This window comes from Hypanus sabinus, chromosome 28 (assembly GCF_030144855.1).
Source record: "Hypanus sabinus isolate sHypSab1 chromosome 28, sHypSab1.hap1, whole genome shotgun sequence".
NCBI classification, from domain to species: domain Eukaryota; kingdom Metazoa; phylum Chordata; class Chondrichthyes; order Myliobatiformes; family Dasyatidae; genus Hypanus; species Hypanus sabinus.
In genome coordinates this window covers 240479-260812 of record NC_082733.1, presented here as the reverse complement: position 1 = coordinate 260812, position 20334 = coordinate 240479, and the positions used below count along the sequence as shown (strand labels likewise).

At 42.0% G+C, this 20334-nt stretch overlaps 1 protein-coding gene across 3 annotated transcripts in view; it reads right to left on the bottom strand.

Moving 5' to 3' along the window:
* dnaaf4 (dynein axonemal assembly factor 4) overlaps positions 1 to 20334 on the bottom strand; it is a 212235-nt gene that overhangs the window by 13586 nt on the left and 178315 nt on the right. For all 3 annotated transcript variants that reach the window (XM_059952497.1, XM_059952495.1, XM_059952496.1), the window contains exons 2-5: positions 17968 to 18115; positions 17727 to 17860; positions 5616 to 5850; positions 845 to 987 (exon numbers count right to left, since the gene is read on the bottom strand). In XM_059952497.1, the coding sequence (XP_059808480.1) occupies positions 845 to 987; positions 5616 to 5850; positions 17727 to 17860; positions 17968 to 17995 (540 nt within the window). In that variant the 5' untranslated portion in view covers positions 17996 to 18115. The remainder of the gene's footprint in view (positions 1 to 844; positions 988 to 5615; positions 5851 to 17726; positions 17861 to 17967; positions 18116 to 20334) is intronic.

Here is a 20334-nt window from a genome sequence, read left to right as displayed (position 1 = left end):
GCCACTTTCAGGTATCCTGGCACTTGCCCACAAAGGTCAGCAAATGTGTTTTAAATACAGTGGATTTTGGATAATTGGGACACAATGAGACGAGTACATTTTGGCCCAATTAAACAGCTGCCCCAATTAGCTGAAGTTTCATGATGTTTTATAAGGTATAAAATCAATAAACTACTGTTTAACTAACAAATCATGTATTTAAATGAAATAATGAATAAATTAGAACATTACCAAAACTACCACAGCACTATAACAATGTGTTAGTTCCTAATAATTATTGAGGGAGGAATTCATCCAGTGTTTGCTGTCATGTTCTTTTGATTGACAGACACCTAGTGCAGATTATGGACTGCCTTCATACAATGCTTTCGACAATTGCATCCTCCAAATATTCATTTTCATTGTAACATCCCAAATTATTGATGATACCTTCAAATTCTCCATAGTTTCTAACCTGTTGAAAGTAGTGAAATTGTTTCATTTTTACTCCTGACTGTTTCTGCCATCTCCAAGCTTGAATGCTTGAAACCGCTGTAAGCAAAACAGTCCAAATTGTCTTACTGGTTACTTCTCGCCAATTATCAGTGACACAAATCACTGCTTTTTGAAGACAAACACAGGCAAATGATGCTATTTAAAACCTGTTGGCTCTAAGTACGGTGTAGTGTCTAATGGCCCAAAGTACACGTGGCTGATGTTAGTTAGAAACTACTCAGTAACAGCCTCCTGTCCTAATTCAGTGACATAGTGTCCCAAATAAATGAAGAGAATCCTGGCTATTTTCTCAATTAGTTTTTGTTCTTTAAGAGTTTCGGAATCCACTGTAGTTTTACAAGATCCTTACCTCCTCTTCCTCAGCAATGAGAGACTCTCGCAGTGCAGTAGGAAAAACTCGAGGTGTGAATTGTATCTGTATATTACCAGCTGAACGAGGAGCTGGGATCATTTCTTTTCTGGCTTCTTCAGTAAATATATTGCTAGCATTGCCTGTAAGTAAAATGCAGTTAGAAGTTTACCATTAAATCCATCCTGGAAAAACAATGTTTTTTTTAATATATAAAAGCAGATTATGATTTACAAAATAGGCAAAAGGTGACATTTTTCTATTTGGTATAGATATATCAAGAAATGAACTATTTCTTGCACTTTCTTAAATTAAGAGAATAACCAAGGAACTTGCTCAAGCAATAGGATCTACTTATTGATATATACTATGCATAAAATTACAGCTACTATTATTCTCTTACTTAATGGTTGCCACATGAAACTATTCTGATCCTGAAATTAAATCTACTAATTTAAAGCTGCTAAACACAGGCCATATCCATGGACAAGACACTGATAAATTTTAATGGCACAAGTAGCACAGGCAGTTTCCATATCTGGTTACTACCCTCAGCCTGCTTGATGTGATGCAAAAGTTGACTAATATAGAGCTGTTTGCACCAGAACCTTAAGAGAGGAGTTGGCTAATGTTAAAATAAATGCTTATTTTTTACCCACAAAGTTCATTCTATGTCGAGGCTTCAAATATCCTGCCATGATAAATCTAGAGATCAGGCTCATTGAAGGACTCAACCAGAATAAATATAGATAGAGGGGATAAGGAAAGCACTTGAGCAACTGGGAAAAGGCTTAACTAATTTTGCAAACACCAAAAGAAATGTGCACATACTTAAGTGTGGCACATTTAACATTATAAGATGTCCCAACGTGCTATAAAGCAGTATAATCGAACAGCTTGGTCCAAAAGGTACAGAGAGAAAGAGTATCAAAAAGGAAATAAGGAAAACAAAAAGACACGGGGAGAAAATTTCAGAATTAGGAACCAGTCGCTGATGGCCAAATGCCAGTGATGAAGCAATTGAACTTGGGGTGATTAAGGAAGCCTGAAATGTAGGAATCTAGTAATTTCAGAGATTTTTAGGTCTGGAGATCAGTAATAAATGTGAGTGAAGCCCTGGAGAAATTTCAAAACATATGATTTAAGAGCTACTTTGCTTAACAGTGGTTCACTGGCACTCTGTCAAGAAAGCATTATCACCTGTTTGCTTTAAGCAAGGTTAGATAAAGCAGAACAAAAACAGAACACTGGGAGCAGGCAGCAGCTGAGGAGGCAAAATAAAGTATACGCTGATGCTCAGCCTTGAGACACTGCATCAGGATCACTAGTACCTAGGAGTGTTGGGCAGCAGAAGGGGTAGGGGTATTTGGGAAGAGGCTGGTGGCTCTTTTGGTGTTAATGGGAAGGGGATGAAAGGCAGACAGAACCAGGTACTTGAGGATGAGATGGATGAACAAAGGACAAAGAAAAGTAGATGAGCAGGAAAGTGTGTGTGGAAGGAAAGAAACCAGGCACATGGGTTACCTGAAAGGGAATAATTAAATGTTCATACTGCAGGTTTCCCCCGCCATCCGAGGTAGAGCATTCCTATGAAATGGTTCAGAAGCCAGAATGTCGTAAAGTGAAGAAGCAATTACCATTTATTTATATGGGAAAAATTTGTGAGTGTTCGCAGACCCAAAAAATAACCTACCAAATCATGCCAAATAACACACAAAACCTAAAATAACAGTTAACATATAGTAAAATCAGGAATAATATGATAAATACACAGCCTATATAATGTAGAAGTACTTTTCTGCAATCATTGCAACACTGTCCACCGTAGTGAAAATCTCACACAACCACTCTCGGCAGAAACACTTGGCACAAGCACTCTCGCAGAAGCACTCTTTCCAGTAACCTTTAAGCTATGAAGCTGTCAAATCATACCAAATAACACATAAAAATACACAGCCTATATAAAGTGGAAATAATGTACGTACAGTGTAGTTTCACTTAATGGAATCGGGAAGACAGTGAGCACACTGATAATGGTGTGTTAGGCTGAGTCGTCGGAGGTTGGGGTGGTGGGAGGTAGAGGAGACTGGGGTGTCAACTCATCGTCATCCGTTTCCATCAGGGCAGGCAGGTTCATCATCTTCTATGTCTGCCTGCCTCAATGTCGAAGGTCGAGGTTTGTCGTCTGCTGTGGCTGATGAGGAAGGCTTGAAAAACGACAGTATGCATGACTGCTTAGCCTCACGCATTTTTCTATCATAGTTCTTTGTAAGCACTCAAACCATCCTGCAAGTATGCCCTAAACCCATGTAACCTTTCAAAAGTAAAGTCGTACTTTTCTGCAATCATTGTAGCATTGTCAATCGCAGCGAAAATCTCACGCAATTGCTTCATGTTCAGTTCCTGGATGACTTCGCTACAGCGTTTGGTTTCAATTGTTATCCTTCCCTCTTCCAACTGCATCAGCTCTTCATCTATCAGTTCTTGGTCATGGGATGCCAAAACCTCTTCAACATCATCTTCGTCAATTTCCACAAGCCAAACTTACTTCATTCACCATGATCAAAACACTTAATTATGTCTAGTTTTACGCTAAGTGTGACACCCTTACGAACTCTTTTAGGCTTTTCCTATACCTTAGAACTCATCTTGCTAACAGATGCGCAAAATAAATCAAGATAAAGCACAGATGCTCACAGGCACATGTTTAAGCAATGGCGGCTAGAATGTAGTTCCGGGGGAGGAGCTCGGCTGCTCGAGGTGCGACTTGCCTTTTTCCATAACAGTGAAAACACCTTCTGTTAGCGAAAACAGGTAACTAATGTAGGTCTTTTGTAACAGCAAGGTGTCGTAAAGCGAACGTTTGAAAAACAAGGGACACCTGTACAAAATTGTAAATTCCAAAAGGAGGATATGAGATGTTGTTATTCCAATGGTGAAGGCAGAGGAAAGACAGGCAAGAGTGGGAATGGGAAGGAAGATAAAATGATTTGCAACAGGAAACTTAAGATGGCCATTGTGGAAGAGTTCTAGTTCTCTACAAAATTGAGACCCCTGCTCCCAAATGGCTCATTTATACCATCAATGTCTAGTGTCCATATCAAAGTCAAAATGTAAATTATTTATTAGGGTTGGCTACCAATCTGACTGATAATAAATTAAGCTTGTATTCTCTCTATATACAAGGGCTGCTGCTCTCTCTACTTTATCCACCATTCAAACTTCTCCCCCAATATTCCTGACAAGACATCAGAACTGAACATATTTTATGTGCTAAATTCTTTTGTTTCAGGTTGCATCCCCAACTTCTTACTGAGAACATTGATAGTATGTTGGTACCTGCACTGAACTAAAACGTTACATCACTTTGCTGCCGTTTCATTCTGCTCCTAGTTTCATATAATCCATCTCTATCACTTCCCTTTCCCTCCTCAGCTTCTCCATCTCCATTTTAAGAGATATGCTGGCTATTGGTATACAGTGAGATATTCTGATGAAAGGTCATTGACCTAAAACACTTTCTTCATATCCTTCTGGATATTTCCTATATTTTCTGTTTATTTCAGATTTCCACAATCAACAAGTTTTTTTGCCTTTTCTCTGCAGTCTCTGGATCTCAGAGATACTTGAACACCATTCCTTGGCCATTAATGCATCCTACTATACTGTCTGTTATAATACCACCTTACTTGACAGTACTTCCAAAGCATTTTCTATCAATTTTAATAATAGTTTTGTCTCCTCTGCTGGATGGATTTCAACCGCGTCTGCTCCTTTTCCCATATTTCTGCTAACTCTACCTGGGTAATTTTCACCTGATCCAGTACCATAATTAGATTTCCCTTCACCTTCAAGAAGCTTCTACATTCAAACTGCAGAATTTATGCCTCCCCCAATATAAGATATAGGAGCAGAAATAGGCCATTTCGGTCATCGAGTCTGCTCCACCATTTCATCATGGCTGATCCATTTTTCTCCTCAACCCCAATCTCCTGCCTTCTCCCCGCATCTCTTCATGCGCTGACCAATCAAGAATCTATCAACCACTGCCTTAAGTTTACATAAAGACTTGGCCTCCACAGACTCACCGCTCTGTCAGAAAAATTTCCTCATCTCTGTTCTAAAAGGACGTCCCTCTATTCTGAGGCTGTGTCCTCTGGTCTTAGACACTCCCACCATAGGAAGCATCCTCTCCACACCACTCCACCAAGGCCTTTCACCCTTTGATAGGTTTCAGTTAGGTAACCTCTCAGTCTTCTGAATTCCAGGCCCAGAGCCATTAAATGCTCTTCATATGACAAGCTGTTTAATCCTAAGATCATTTTTGTGAACCTCCTTTGAACAACATGTTCCTTTCCCCTTGCTTTTCAATATTTCAAATAAATAATTTCCTCCAGGAGCTCTAGTTTACTCTTTCTTTGCCTTTCTATGGTACTTTCTTGTGTAATCACAAGAAATGAAATATTAGCTCTATTACATCTTCCTTTTACAACATGTAGGGCCCTAAATACTGTTCAATTGAAGTAACGTTATATTTGCATTTCTTGCAATGTAATAAATGCATTCACTGCTTGTAACAAAGTATTTTCTTAACTGGGAAAACTAAATGTGGATTGGGTTACTTTCCTCTTCACAGGGACCATCTTTGATCAGGAATTCTGTGGGAAAACCATTTCAAATGAATTTTTGCTGATTTTCTGTGGATGGAACAGTTTCCATATTCAAACTTAAGATTACTACTGTATTAATCACTGATGTGAAATAGATTTACCTTTTTTGAGAGAGTGCTTGTATGGCACTTCTGAGGCAGAATTTCGTATTATATTTTCACCTTTCTTCCACTTTTTTTCTGCTTCAATTTTTTGCCTTGCGATCTTTAGTTCCTCCTTTCTCTTTAGTTCCTCCTCTTCAAGTTTCTGAAGCTTCCACTTTTCTAGCTCTTCAGTAGCTTTTATTTGTTCTTGCTTTTTCAATTCTTCAATCTGTTTTCTATTATCTTCCTCCACCTGTACCATTTAGCACATGTGCATCATTTTACCGTACTTTCATATAGACTATGCTTACTGTATTCTATTATCCCTTCTACTTAAATACACATTTGAAATTTAATTCAGTTTCATCTGAAAACTTAAAATGAAGTTTAGAAGCATCTTGCACTAAAAGAGTGTTTAACATCTGTGGCGTGCAGGTAAAGGAGACACAGTTAAAAGATGGACAGGACTGGCAACTCAGTATCACAAGGAATAGAATTTTGAGGGGAAACAAAGGGAGATACATATGAGGAGCTGATATTGTTCTGTTAATCAAGGAATATATTAATTTAGTATTGAGAGAAGACATCTCAGAAGGTTTCTTAAATGAGAACATATGGGTATTTCAGTTCTTCTTTGCAGTTGACCATCTTGAATACTTTTTTAGAACCTCACTGTTCCTGTTTTATAGTGTCTCAGGATTAAGAATGCTTTACTTAGAGTCATAGAGTAATACAGCATGGAAACATGCCCTTCAGCCCAACTGGTCTATTCTACCTTGCTAGTTCCAGTTGGCTTCATTTGGTCCAAAACCCACCAAAGCCTTCCCTCCACGTACATATCTGAATGCCTCAAATGTTACAATTGTAACTGCCTTGACCATTTTCTTTGGCAACTCATTCCCCTCTGTCTCCTCTGTGTAAAGAAGTTACCTCTCAAGTCTCTTTTAAATCTCTTCCATATAACCACATAACAATTACAGCACGGAAACAGGCCATCTCAGCCCTTCTAGTCGATGCCGACGCTTACACTCACCTCGTCCCACTGGCCCACACTCAGCCCATAATCCTCCATTCCTTTCCTATTCCTATACCTATCCAATTTTACTTTACATGACAATACCGAACCTGCCTCTACCACTTCCTACAGGAAGCTCCTTCCACACAGCTACCGCTCGCTGAGTAAAGAAATTCCCCCTCGTGTTACCCTTAAACTTTAGCCCCCTAACTCTCAAATCATGTCCTCTTATTTGAATCTCCCCTTCTCTCAATGGAAAAAGCTTATCCACGTCAACTCAATCTATCCCCCTCATTATTTTAAATACCTCTATCAAGTCCCCCCTCAACCTTCTACGCTCCAAAGAATAAAGACCTAACTTGTTCAATCTTTCCCTGAAACTTAGGTGCTGAAACCCAGGTAACATTCTAGTAAATCTTCTCTGTACTCTCTCTATTTTGTTGACATCTTTCCTATAATTCGGTGACCAGAACTGTACACAATACTCCAAATTCGGTCTTACCAATGCCTTGTACAATGTTAACACTACATCCCAACTCCTATACTCAATGCTCTGATTTATAAAGGCCAGCATACCAAAAGCTTTCTTCACTACCCTATCCACATGAGATTCCACCTTCAGGGAACTATGCACCATTATTCCTAGATCATTCTGTTCTACTGCATTCTTCAATGTCCTACCATTTATCATGTATGTCCTATTTGGATTATTCCTACCAAAATGTAGCACCTCACACTTATCAGCATTAAACTCCATCTGCCATCTTTCAGCCCACTCTTCTAACTGGCCTAAATCTCTCTGCAAGCTTTGAAAACCTATTTCATTATCCACAACGACACCTACCATAGTATCATCTGCATACTTACTAATTCAATTTACCACCCCATCATCCAGATCATTAATGTATATGACAAACAATATTGGACCCAAAACAGATCCCTGAGGCACACCACTAGTCACCGGCCTCCAACCTGACAAACAGTTATCCACCACTACTCTCTGGCATCTCCCATCTAGCCACTGTTGAATCCATTTTACTACTTCAATATTAATACCTAACGATTGAACTTTCCTAACTAACCTTCCATGCGGAACCTTGTCAAAGGGCTTACTGAAGTCCATATAGACAGCATCCACTGCTTTACCCTTGTCAACTTTTCTCGTAATCTCTTCAAAAAATTCAATAAGATTTGTCAAACATGACCTTCCACGTACAAATCCATGCTGACTGTTCCTCATCAGACCCGTCTATCCAGATAATTACATATACCATCTCTAAGAATACTTTCCATTAATTTACCCACCGCTGACGTCAAACTGAAAGGCCTATAATTGCTAGGTTTACTCTTAGAACCCTTTTTAATCAAATGAACCACATGAGCAATACATCCAACTTACCTTGTATCTGTGCCCTCTAGTTCCGGACTCCCCTACCCTGAGGAAAAGACTATCCATACCCTTCAATGGTTTGGCCAGGCAGCATCTATAAGGAGAAGCACTGTCGACGTTTCGGGCCGAGACCCTTCGTCAGGACTAACTGACGAAGGTTCTCGGCCCGAAACATCAACAGTGCTTCTCCCCATAGATGCTGCCTGGCCTGCTGTGTTCCACCAGCACTTTGTGTGTGTTGCTTGAATTTCAAGCGTCTGCAGATTTCCTCGTGTTTGCCTCCAATGATTTCACTGTTTCGATGACTCCATATCAGAGAACGTATACAATAAACAACCTGAAATTCTTACTCTCTGCAGACATCCACAAAACAGAAGAAAAACCCCAAAGAATGAACAACAAGAAAAATGTTAGAACCCCAAAGCCTCCTTGCCCCTCCCATGCACAAGCAGCAGTAAAGCATCAACCCTTCCTCCTCCCCCACTTATTCCAGCAAAAAACATAAGCCTCCCCATCATCCACTACGTAAGCAATAGCAAAGCTCCCAAGGAGACGATGATCTAGAATCCATCAAAAGCTACTGTTCGCCCAAGATTTTGACATGCCACACTCTCTCTCACTAACAAGGGAGATAGAGAAATCACTCCTGTCACAAAGAGGAGACCAACAGCTCACTGTTTCGATGTTACAGTCTGCAGCATCACTTTTATTTCAAGTTCCCCGATTCAAGAATTGGCAGCAAACTCTCTCTCACCATTGAAAGAGAAAGAGAAAGAGTGATCACTTGTGAAGAGGCCTCCAGCAGCTGGACCCGCTGTCTCGATGCGCTGTTTCAGTTGGTGAGCGTCTACAGTGCCCACCCTGAAGGCACATATCTTCCAGGCCGCTCCTGGAGATATTGGGAATGGCCTCTTGTCAAACTCTGAGAACAGGAACCCACTGCTGTGAAGAACCTTCATGATTTTATAAATTTCAGTTTGTTCATCCTTCATTCTCTAATGCTGCAACATATAAAGATCCAGAGTGGGCAGCATCCAGCATCCCCACCTTGTTGGATCCCCTTAAATCCCATGAAACCTAACCTTCAAGATCAGTCTGATGTGTGATATCTTATCAAAGGCTTTACTATAGTCCATTTAGACAATATCTACTGCCCTATCTTCTTTTATCCCCTTAGTTACATCCTCAAAAAACTACTTCCCTACTTCATTTCTTGAACTTTTTTGCATACCAGGGGAATTAAAGGTTACAGGTAGGTGCAGATAAATCCATGACCAGATCAGCCATGATCTTATTGAATGAAAGAGCAGGACTGACAGACCAGATTGCCTACTTCTGCTCCTATTTTTTATGTATGTTCAAAGGAATAACATTTTCCACCCTCCAATGATCTGGTATTACTCCAGTGGCCAGTGAAGAGGCAAAAATTATCGCCAAGGGCGCAGTAATCTCTTCTCTCACTTCCCGTAGTAACCTGGGTATATCCAGACCAGCCCCTTTATCAGGTACCTCCTATAATGGTTTTCTGCTGCTGTGACCCAACTATTTCAAGGTTTGACATGAGGTGCATCCAGAGATGCCCTTCTGCACTTACTGTTGTAATGCCTGGTTATTTGAGTTACTGTCACCTTCCTGACAGCTTGAAAACCAGTCTAACCATTCTATGACCTCTCTCATTCCGAGGGATTTTCATTCACAGAACTGTCACTCACTAGATTTTTTTTTGTTTTTGCACTATTCTCTATGAATTGTTGTGTGCAAAAATCCCAAGAGATCAGCAGTTTCTGAGATACTTAAACCACTGTTTGGCACCAACAATCATTCCACGGTCTAAATCACTTAGATCACACTTCTTTCCCATTCTGATGTTTGGTCTGAACAACAACTGAACTCTTAACCATATCTGCATACTTTTAAACACTGAGTTGCTGCCACATAATTGGCTGAATAGATATCTGCATTAATGAACAGATGTACAGGTGTTTTGAAACTGTTTTGAAAAAGATCCTGCACTTCCTCTTTCTTGAAGTCAACATATTCCAGCATATCAACCTGCTTTATGCTGTCCTCACAAACACCAAGTTCCCTCTCACCGGTGAATACTGAAGCAAAGTAGTTATGAAGGACCTCCACTAGGTCCTCCAACTCCTGGTACACACATCACTCCTCTCCCTGATCACCCTCACAACACTCATCCTCCTATTCTTCACATACATGTGCAATGCCTTGGGATTTTCCTTAATCCAACTCAGAAAGATCTTTTTATGCCTGTTCTAGCTCTCCTAAGACCATTCTTCAGCTCCCCTCCGGCTAATCAATATTAGAGGAATATTGAAGGATGTGCCAATCAATATTAGAGAAGCTGTAGTCACCCATGACAGCAACCCTGTTATTTATGCACCCTTCCAAAATCTGCCTCCTGATCTATTCCTCAGTGTCTCCAATGCTATTGGAGGAGCTATAGAATACTCCTAATAGAGTGATTACCATCCACACTGACTCAATAGACAATAGGTGCAGAAGTAGACCATTCGGCCCTTCGAGCCTGCACCGCCATTCTGAGATCATGGCTGATCATCTACTATCAATACCCGGTTGCTGCCTTGTCTCTTGATTCCCCTATCCATAAGATACCTATCTAGCTCCTTCTTGAAAGCATCCAGAGAATTGGCCTCCACTGCCTTCTGAGGCAGTGCATTCCACACCCCCACAACTCTCTGGGAGAAGAAGTTTTTCCTTAACTCTGTCCTAAATTACCTACTCCTTATTCTCAAACCATGCCCTCTGGTACTGGACTCTCCCAACATCTGGAACATATGTCCTGCCTCTATCTTGTCCAATCCCTTAATAATCTTATATGTTGCAATCAGATCCCCTCTCAATCTCCTTAATTCCAGCGTGTACAAGCCCAGTCTCTCTAACCTCTCTGCGTAAGACAGTCCAGACATCCCAGGAATTAACCTCGGGAATCAACGCTGCACCTCCTCTATAGCCAGGATGTCCTTCCTTAACCCTGGAGACCAAAACTGTACACAATACACCAGGTGTGGTCTCACCAGAGCTCTGTACAAATGCAAGAGGATTTCCTTGCTCTTGTACTCAATTCCCTTTGTAATAAAGGCCAACATTCCATTAGCCTTCTTCACTGCCTGCTGCACTTGCTCATTCACCTTCAGTGACTGATGAACAAGGACTCCGAGATCTCTTTGTATTTCTCCTTTACCTAACTCTACACCATTCAGATAATATCTGTCTTCCTGTTCTTACTCCCAAAGTGGATAACTTCACACTTATTCACATTAAACGTCATCTGCCAAGTATCTGCCCACTCACCCAGCCTATCCAAGTCATGCTGAATTCTCCTAACATCCTCATCACATGTCACACTGCCACCCAGCTTAGTATCATCAGCAAATTTGCTGATGTTATTCTCAATGCCTTCATCTAAATCGTTGACATAAATTGTAAACAGCTGTGGTCCCAATACCGAGCCCTGTGGCACCCCACTAGTCACCACCTGCCATTCCGAGAAATACCCATTCACCGCTACCCTTTGCTTTCTGTCTGCCAACCAGTTTTCTATCCATGTCAATATCTTCCCCCCCCCCCCCCCGATGCACTGAGCTTTGATTTTACCCACCAATCTCCTATGTGGGACCTTATCAAATGGCTTCTGAAAATCAGTAGCCAGTCCCTCCACAATGTCCTCCCCTTCTGCAGCTGTGTTTAGCAGTACCACTCCCCATCCCTGTTCTTTTTGAAACATTTAAACCCCGGAATATCCAGCAGCCATTCCTGCCCTGATTGCAGTCAAGTCTCCGTAATGACTGCAACATTATAGTTCCATGCAATAAGTTCATCATCCTTGTTCCTGATGTTTCTGAGGCCAGCTCTCCCGTCCATTCTGCTCTTGAATGTACGTTCCCTGGACAATAAAATGGAGTACATCTGACTCCAACGAAATACTCGGCAGGAGTACAGAGCCTGTTGTGCATATGTTTTTATAGAAACGTGCCTCACTGATGGAATTTCGGATGCTGCTGTTCAGCTGGACGGGCTCGTCTTGTTTCGAGCAAGACAGGGATGCAGCTCTCTCCAGTAAAACTCACGGTGGTGGCTTGTGTGTTTACATCAACACGGAAATTCTGTGCCGGTTTCAAGATACTGCTCATCGCTAGTGGAGTTTGTGGCTGTTAGATGCAGACCATTTTATCTGCCACAGGAATTCACTTCTGTCCTTATATTCGGTGTGTATGTTCCCCCCAGCACTAATGCTAAGGAGATGCTTGGTGATCTGTATGGAGCTATTAGCGAACTGCAGAACGCACACCCTGATGGACTGTTTATTGTCGCCGGTGATTTTAACCATGCGAACCTTAAGTTAGTGCTCCCCAAATTCCATCAGTATGTGGACTTTACAACGAGCGGGGAGAACGCATTGGAGCTGGTTTACACAAACATCCCCGATGCGTACTTGGCAGAGCCCTGCCCCCACCTCAGTTATTCGGACCACATCTCTGTTATGTTAATCCCAGCATACAGACCGCTCGTCAGGTGCTCCAGACCAGTTCAGAAGCAGGTGAAAACCTGGCCAGCAGGAGCCATCTCTGCTCTTCAAGACTGCTGTGAGCACACTGACTGGCACATGTTCAGGGAGGCTGCAACCGATGGCGACTCTACCAACTTAGAGAAGTACACAGCATCAGTGACCAACTACATCAGCAAATGCATTGATGATGTTACTCTGTCCAAAACCATCACTATACACACTAACCAGAAGCCATGAATGACCACAGAGGTATGTGCACTACTGAGGTCCTGCGACTCCGCCTTCAGATCAGGTGACAAGGCAGCTTTAACAACAGCAAGGGCCAAACTGTCCCGAGCCATCAGAGGGGCAAAGTGTGCACGTGCCCAGCTAATCCACAGTCACTTCTAGGACAGCGGTGACACGCAGCGCATGTGGAAGGGCATCCAGGACATCACCAATCACAAGACAACATCACCTGACTGTGCAGGTGATGCCCCCCTCCCAGATGCACTGAATAACTTCTACGTCTGGTTTGAGGCGGAAAGTAATGTGGCAGCGAGGAAGTCCACCTTCCTACAAATGACCAGGTGCTGTGTCTCACCGTGGCTGATGTGAGAAGAACCCTGTGCAGGGTCAACCCACGGAAGGCTTCTGGACCAGAAAACATCCCTGGTAGAGTGCTCAGAGGATGTGTAGACCAGCTAGCAGATGTTCTCACTGACATCTTCAACATCTCTCTGAGCAGCGCCACCATTCCAACGTGCTTCAAGGCCGCCACCATCATCCCCGTGCTGAAGAAGTCTTCAGTGTCCTGCCTAAATGACTACTATCCTGTTGCACTCACACCCATCATCATGAAGTGTTTCAAGAGGCTCGTCATGAGGCATATCAAGATCCTGCTGCCCCCCTCACTGGACCCCCTGCAGCTTGCGTACCGTCCCAACCGCTCAACAGATGACGCCATTGCCATCAACCTCCACCTGGTCCTAACCCACCTGGATAAAAAGGACACGTACGTTCGAATGTTGTTCATAGACTTCAGTTCAGCATTCAACACAATCATCCCTCAGAAACTGATTGGAAAACTGCGCCTACTGGACCTGAACACCTCCCTCTGCAACTGGATCCTAGACTTCCTCATCTGGATCGGGAGCAGCATCTCCAACACCATCACACTGAGCAGGGCTGTGTGCTCAGTCCACTGCTGTTCATTCTGCTGACCCACGACTGTGCTGCAACACACAGCTCGAACCACATCATCAAGTTTGCTGATGACACGACTGTGCTGGGTCTCAACATCAAGAACGACGAGTCAGCTTACAGAGAGGAGGTGCAGCGGCTAAAGGGCTGCTGCAGAGCCAACAACCTGTCTCTGAATATGAACAAAACATAAGAGATGGTTGTTGACTTCAGGAGGACACAGAGTGACCACTCTCCACTGAACATTGACCGCTCCTCTGTTGAGATTGTTAAGAGCACCAAATTTCTTGGTGTTCACCTGGCAGAGAATCTCACCTGGTCCCTCAACACCAGCTCCATAGCAAAGAAAGCCCAGCAGCGTCTCTACTTTCTGCAAAGGCTGAGGAAAGTCCATCTCCCACCCCCGATCCTCATCATATTCTACAGGGGTTGTATTGAGAGCATCCTGAGCAACTGCATCACTGCCTGGTTCGGAAATTGCACCATCTTGGATCGCGAGACCCTGCAGCGGATAGTGAGGTCAGCTGAGAAGATCATCAGGGTCTCTCTTCCCACCATTACAGACATTTACACTACACGCTGCATCTGCAAAGCAAACAGCATTATGAAGGATCCCATGCACCCCTCATACAAACTCTTCTCCCTCCTGCCGTCTGGGAAAAGGCACAGAAGCATTCGAGCTCTCATGACCAGACAATTTAACAGTTTCTATCAGACTCCTCAATACCCAGAGCCTGGACTGATACCTTACTGCCCTATTTTTTTTGTGTTTTATTTATTGTAATGCCTGCACTGTTTTGTGCACTTTATGCAGTCCTGGGTAGGTCTGTAGTCTAGTGTAGTTTTTTTTCCTGTGGTTTTTTTTTTATGTAGTTCAGTCTAGTTCTTGTACTGTGTCATGTAACACCATGGTCCTGAAAAAAAGTCTCATTTTTACTGTGTACTGTACCAGCAGTTATGGTCAAAATGACATAAAAAGTGATTTGATAAAAGATGACTTGACTTGATAAAAATAGACACATTTCAACCCATCAGACTGACTGCAAATTAGCTTTATTGACTTCTGCCTACCCTTCCTTACAATCTCGCCACACGCTGCATCTACCTGTACACCAATTGCCCTATCCTCTGACCCATCAGTGTGGTTCCTCTCCCACTGCCAAACTAGTTTAAAACCACCCTAACAGCTCTAACATATCTGCCTGCAAAGATTTTGGTCCCCTCAAGTGTAACCCGTCCTTTTTTACTAGTCCTACTTTCTCCAGTAATGGTCCCAATGACCCACAAATCTGAAATCCTGACCCCTGCACTAATTCTTCAGCCACACATTCATCTACCAAATCATCCTATTCTTATCCTCACTGATGTGTGGCACATGCAGCAATCCAGCAGTTACTATCCTTGAGGTCCTATTTTCCAGCTTCCTATCTCTCTTCAGGACCTCATCCCATTTCCTACCTATGTCTTTGGTACCAATATTTACCACAACTTATGGCTGTTCACCCCCCCCCCCCTTTAGAATTCTATGGACCCAGTCAGAGAGGTCCCTAAACCTGGCACCTTGTAGGCAATATACCATCTGAGAGTCTCTTTCACGCCCACAGAATCTCCTGGCGGCACTCCTATCACCACTGTACTCCTCAAAACATTATGATAGTTACAGTCAGCAGCCACTTTATTAAGTACACCAGCTCGTTAATGCCAGAGTCCCACAGACCTAGTCACTGCGATTTTCCCCTGGTAGGTCATATCTCGCCCCCTCCCCAACAGTATCCAAAGTGATATACTTGTTATTGAGGGGAATGGCCACAGGGTTATTCTGCACTAGCTGCCTATTCCCTTTCCCTCTCCTGACAGTCACCCACCTACCTGCCTCCTGCAACCTAGGGGTGACTACCTCCCTGTAGCTCTTTCTTATTTTCCCATATGAACCGAAGGTCATCCAGCTGCAGCTACAATTCCCTAACATGGTCTGTAAGGAGCTTCAAATGGATGCACTTCACATAGATGTAGTTATCAGAGAGTCTGGAGGTCTCCCAGAACTGCCACATTTGACATGAAAAACATACCACTGACCTGGAACCATTAGCCTAATAGAGAAGGAAAGAAATTAACTTACCAGAAACTTACTTTAGTCTCTGCCTCTTGAGCCAAAGCTGCAAGCTCTCCACTAACACCAGCCCATTCACACCATGGCCACTTCCACAATGGCTTCTCTGCTTAAACTACACTTCTTTTCATAGATCTTTGCCAAATACCTAATGAATCACAATATCTCAAGCTTGCTAAAACATTTTGAAAGGTTCTGCCCATATTTTAAATCTCCATTCATCTCCAAACAAGCAACTGTTTGTGATATCTCAAGTCTACCAAAAAGTTCTGAAAGGCCCAACTCACGTTTTAAATCTCATGCTTATCTCAACCACCTTCAAACAACCAACTGCTCGTGATATCTTTTTATCTTCATCAAGGGGTTCATTCATATCCAGCTGCCTAAAAGTTATGTACACTTCCTCTTTCCTCCTTACCAGAGCCCTGAATTTGGTATGTCTATCCTTATCCCTAGCAGAAACATACTGCCATTGGACTCTTAAACTGACCCTGTTAAAAGCCTCCCACTTGCCAACTGTTCTTTTACCTTTATATTGTCACCCAGTCACCCCCAGCTAGATCCTGTGCTCCAGTTTAGGATATTCACCTCTGAGCCTAGTCTTCCTTTTACCATAACTATTTTAAAACTAATACAATTATGGTCTTTAAAACTAATACAATTATGGTCATTAGACACAAAATGCTCCCCAACCACCACTTTAGATACTTGAATCGCCTAAGAAATTCAGTATTGCTCCTTTTCGAGTAGGTTCCTCTATACATTGTGTGAGAAAACTGGCTTGAGTGCCCCATCCATCCAGGCCCTTTAGCACTACCCTACTATTCACACAACTATGTGCAATTTCTCGAACTATCTGCAGACTATTGGGGAGGGGGTGGTCTATGATATATTCCTTCCATGGTGACCATCACTTTCTTATTTCTAACTTCTAGCTAATGGCATCAATAGTTGATTCCTCAACAATATCCTCTTTAAGTAATGCAGTTATATCCTGCCTTAGCAAAAGAGGTAACACCCCCTCCCCCCACCACTCCTACCTGTTTCTCTGTCACGTCTACACTCCAAAAACATCAATATCCTGGAACATTGTGCTGCCAGTCCTGCCCGTTGCTCAGCCATCTATCTGTTATGTCCACAATATTGCTGAAGTCCCTAAAGGAAATCCACATTACTCTGCCTTACCTGTTAAGCTATCTGTATTGAAATAGGTGCAACTTAAAGCAGTGGTTCTGTCTGCCCTTTTACTATGACATGGCTATCCTGATTGCGAGGCTTACATGTTTTGGCTGCTGTACATAGTCAGTCTTTTCACTGACTTCACTCTCTCAAGTCCCACACCCCTGCCAATTGTATTTGTATACTCGCTGTTGGGATATTGGTGGCCCTCTGGTACAAGTTCTACCTGTCCCTCTTGTACAGGTCACCTCTACTCCAGAAGAGATCCTAATGATCCAAAATCCTGAATCTATATATATGAATAAGCTCACATAATATTAAGTTCAAAAATTTGACGTTCATTCCCTACAAGCAGTAGAACTAGTTTCCACCTTCTCTCTTTTTCCCCACTCTTAATAACTGTTCTTTCTTGGCAGAGCTTTTGTTGCTATTCATTACAATTCTGTGCAAGTATGGTTAGTACAGTTAACGATTTTTGTGTACTTTCCAACTTATGAACAAAACCGACTTTATGGACTTCTATAAAAACAGTGACCATTTGTTATCCCAGGTTGGCCTGGAGTTAAGTTGTATATTTTATTCAAATGTTAAGCAAATTAGTAGCTTTACACAAATTCCTTGCCTGACTCCACAATACACCATGTACACCAACGTACATGTTCAAAATGAAAAAAAAAACATTTAACATGTTGAATAATAATCACCTTCATCATTTTTTCCAATGAGTATTTCTCATTTTCTCGCTTTTTAATTGTTTTTTCTTTTGCAGCTTCTTGTGCCTTCACTTGAGCAGCAAGAATGGCTCTCTCTCTCTTTTCTTGCAACTTTTCCTTATTAACTATCAAAGCAAAACCATTCAGTTATCATATTTCAAATAATCAACACAGCTGTTGTATTCATACTCTGAAGTCTACATGAAGTTAAAACAGTTAACACTTTCCTTACTTTCAGTAGTTATAAGTTGTTCCCACATTCTAGATTCTCTTTTATGCAAGGTGAAGATGACAGCACCATTTCCAACCTTAGCTGAGCTTTTTGATTCATCAATAGAAGCATATAGCAGCACTTCAAACAGAAATGGAGGGAAGTTCACCTGTTAAAACAAACCATATATCACTAGCTGCAGGCTACAATCAACAACTGCACAAAAAGAATCAAATCCTTCATTCCTATCAAAACTAAAAACACAAATTAAATACATTATCATGAAGCAGTCCACAATTGAATATAGCAAGACTGTTCTTAATAAATTTGACACCATACAGAACATAGCAGCCTATTTGATAAACACTCCATCTGCAACCATTCACTCAGTTCTCCACCTACACATAGTAGCAGCAGTTTGCACCACCTACTGCAGCAGCTCACCAAAACTCCTAGGACAGCACCCTCTAAACCTATGACCTCCACCAGTTAGAAAGACAAGGGCAGTAAATATATGGGAACACCAGCACCCCAAAGATTTTCTCTGTGCCAAACATCATTCAGACTTCCTTTACTGTTGCCGGGTTAAAATTTTGTCATAGTACTGTGGGTATACTGATACCTCAAGGACTGCAGCTCACCATCATCATTTCAGGGGGCATCTAGGGACAGGAAATTAAATGCTACCTCAGCCTGTGAAACCCACATCCCTTGAATAAATATAACAAAAAATACACCAGTAGTATCCTTAAATGATTTGGAGATGAGTAATGTAATCACATTAAACTCAGATGAATGACTCAAATATAAAAGATCAAATACTGGTTTATGATCTGGCTTGACTATTGAAATAATTAAGATCATAAGACATAGGAACAGAAATAAGTTACTTGCCCCCTCAAGTCGGCTCTGCCATACGATCATGGCTGAATTATTATCCCTCTCAATCCCATTCTCCTGCCCTCTCCATATAGCCTTTGATGTTCTTACTAATTAAGAACTTGTTGACCTCCGCTTTAAGTAGACCCAATGACAGCTGTCTATGACAATGAATTCCACATATTTCCTGCTCACCAGCTACAGAAATGCCTCCTTATCTCTGTTCTAAAGGAACATCCTTGTATTCTGAAGCTGTGCCTTCTTGTCCTAGTCTCACCCACTGTTGGAAATATCCTCTCAAAGTCCATTACACCTTGACCTTTCAAAATTAGGTTTGATAGGTTTCAATGAGACTCCCCTCATTCTTCTAAATATTAGCGAGTACAGGCCCAGAGCCAACAAGCATTCCCCACACATTAAACCTTTAATTCCAGAGATCATTCTCATGAAATTCCTCTAAACCCTTTCTAACACCAGTATAGCCTTTCTTAGATAAGTAGCACAAAACTGCTCACGATACTCCAAGTGACTCATAAAGCCTCAGCATTACATCCTTGTTTTTACAATATGTTCGAGTGCTCTTGAAATGAATGCTAACATTGCAATTGCTTTCCTTACTACTGACTCCATCTGCAAGTTAGTCTTTAGGGAATCCTACACAAGAATTCCAAAGTCCCTTTGCACCTCTGATTTCTGAAATTGCTCCCCATTTAGAAAATAGTCTACACTCTTATTCCTTCTACCAAAATGCATGACCATACACTTCCCAACACTGCCACTTCTTTGCCCCCAGTCTCCTAATCTGTCCAAGCCCTTCTCCAGACTCCCTTCTTCCCCAACACTGACTATCCTTTCACCTATCTATGCATAGTCTATAAACTTAGCCACAAAGCCATCAACTCCACCAGCCAAATTATTGACATATTGTATAACGTGAATAAAAAGTCTCAATACAGAAGCCTCCAGATCTCCATTAATCATCAGCACCCAAATGGAAAGGCCCCCACCCCCAATCCCATTCTTTGCCTCCTGCCAGTTATCCAATCTTCTGTCCATGCTGATTTCTTTTCTGTAATACCATGGACCCTTATCTTGATTTGCAGCCTATGTATTGCACCTTGTCATAAGCCTTCTGAAAACCCAAGTAAACAAAATCCACTCAGCACACAGAAAATGCCGGAGGAACTCAGCAGGCCAGGCAGCATCTATGGAAAAAAGTACAGTCAACATTTCGGGCCGAAACCCTTCAGCAGGACTTGCTGAAGTCAGTCCAACATTTTGAGTGTGCTGCTCAGATTTCCAGCATATGCAGATTTTATCTTGTTTGTCAAACAAAATCCACTGAGTCTTTTGTCTATCCTGCCAGTTATTTTCTCAGAATTCCAACAGATTTGTTAGGCAACATTACCCCTTAAGGAACTAAGCCTATTTTATCATGTCCCTGTACCCCGAAACCTCATCCTTATTCATGAACTTCAGCATCTTCCCAACCATTGTAGTCACAGGTTA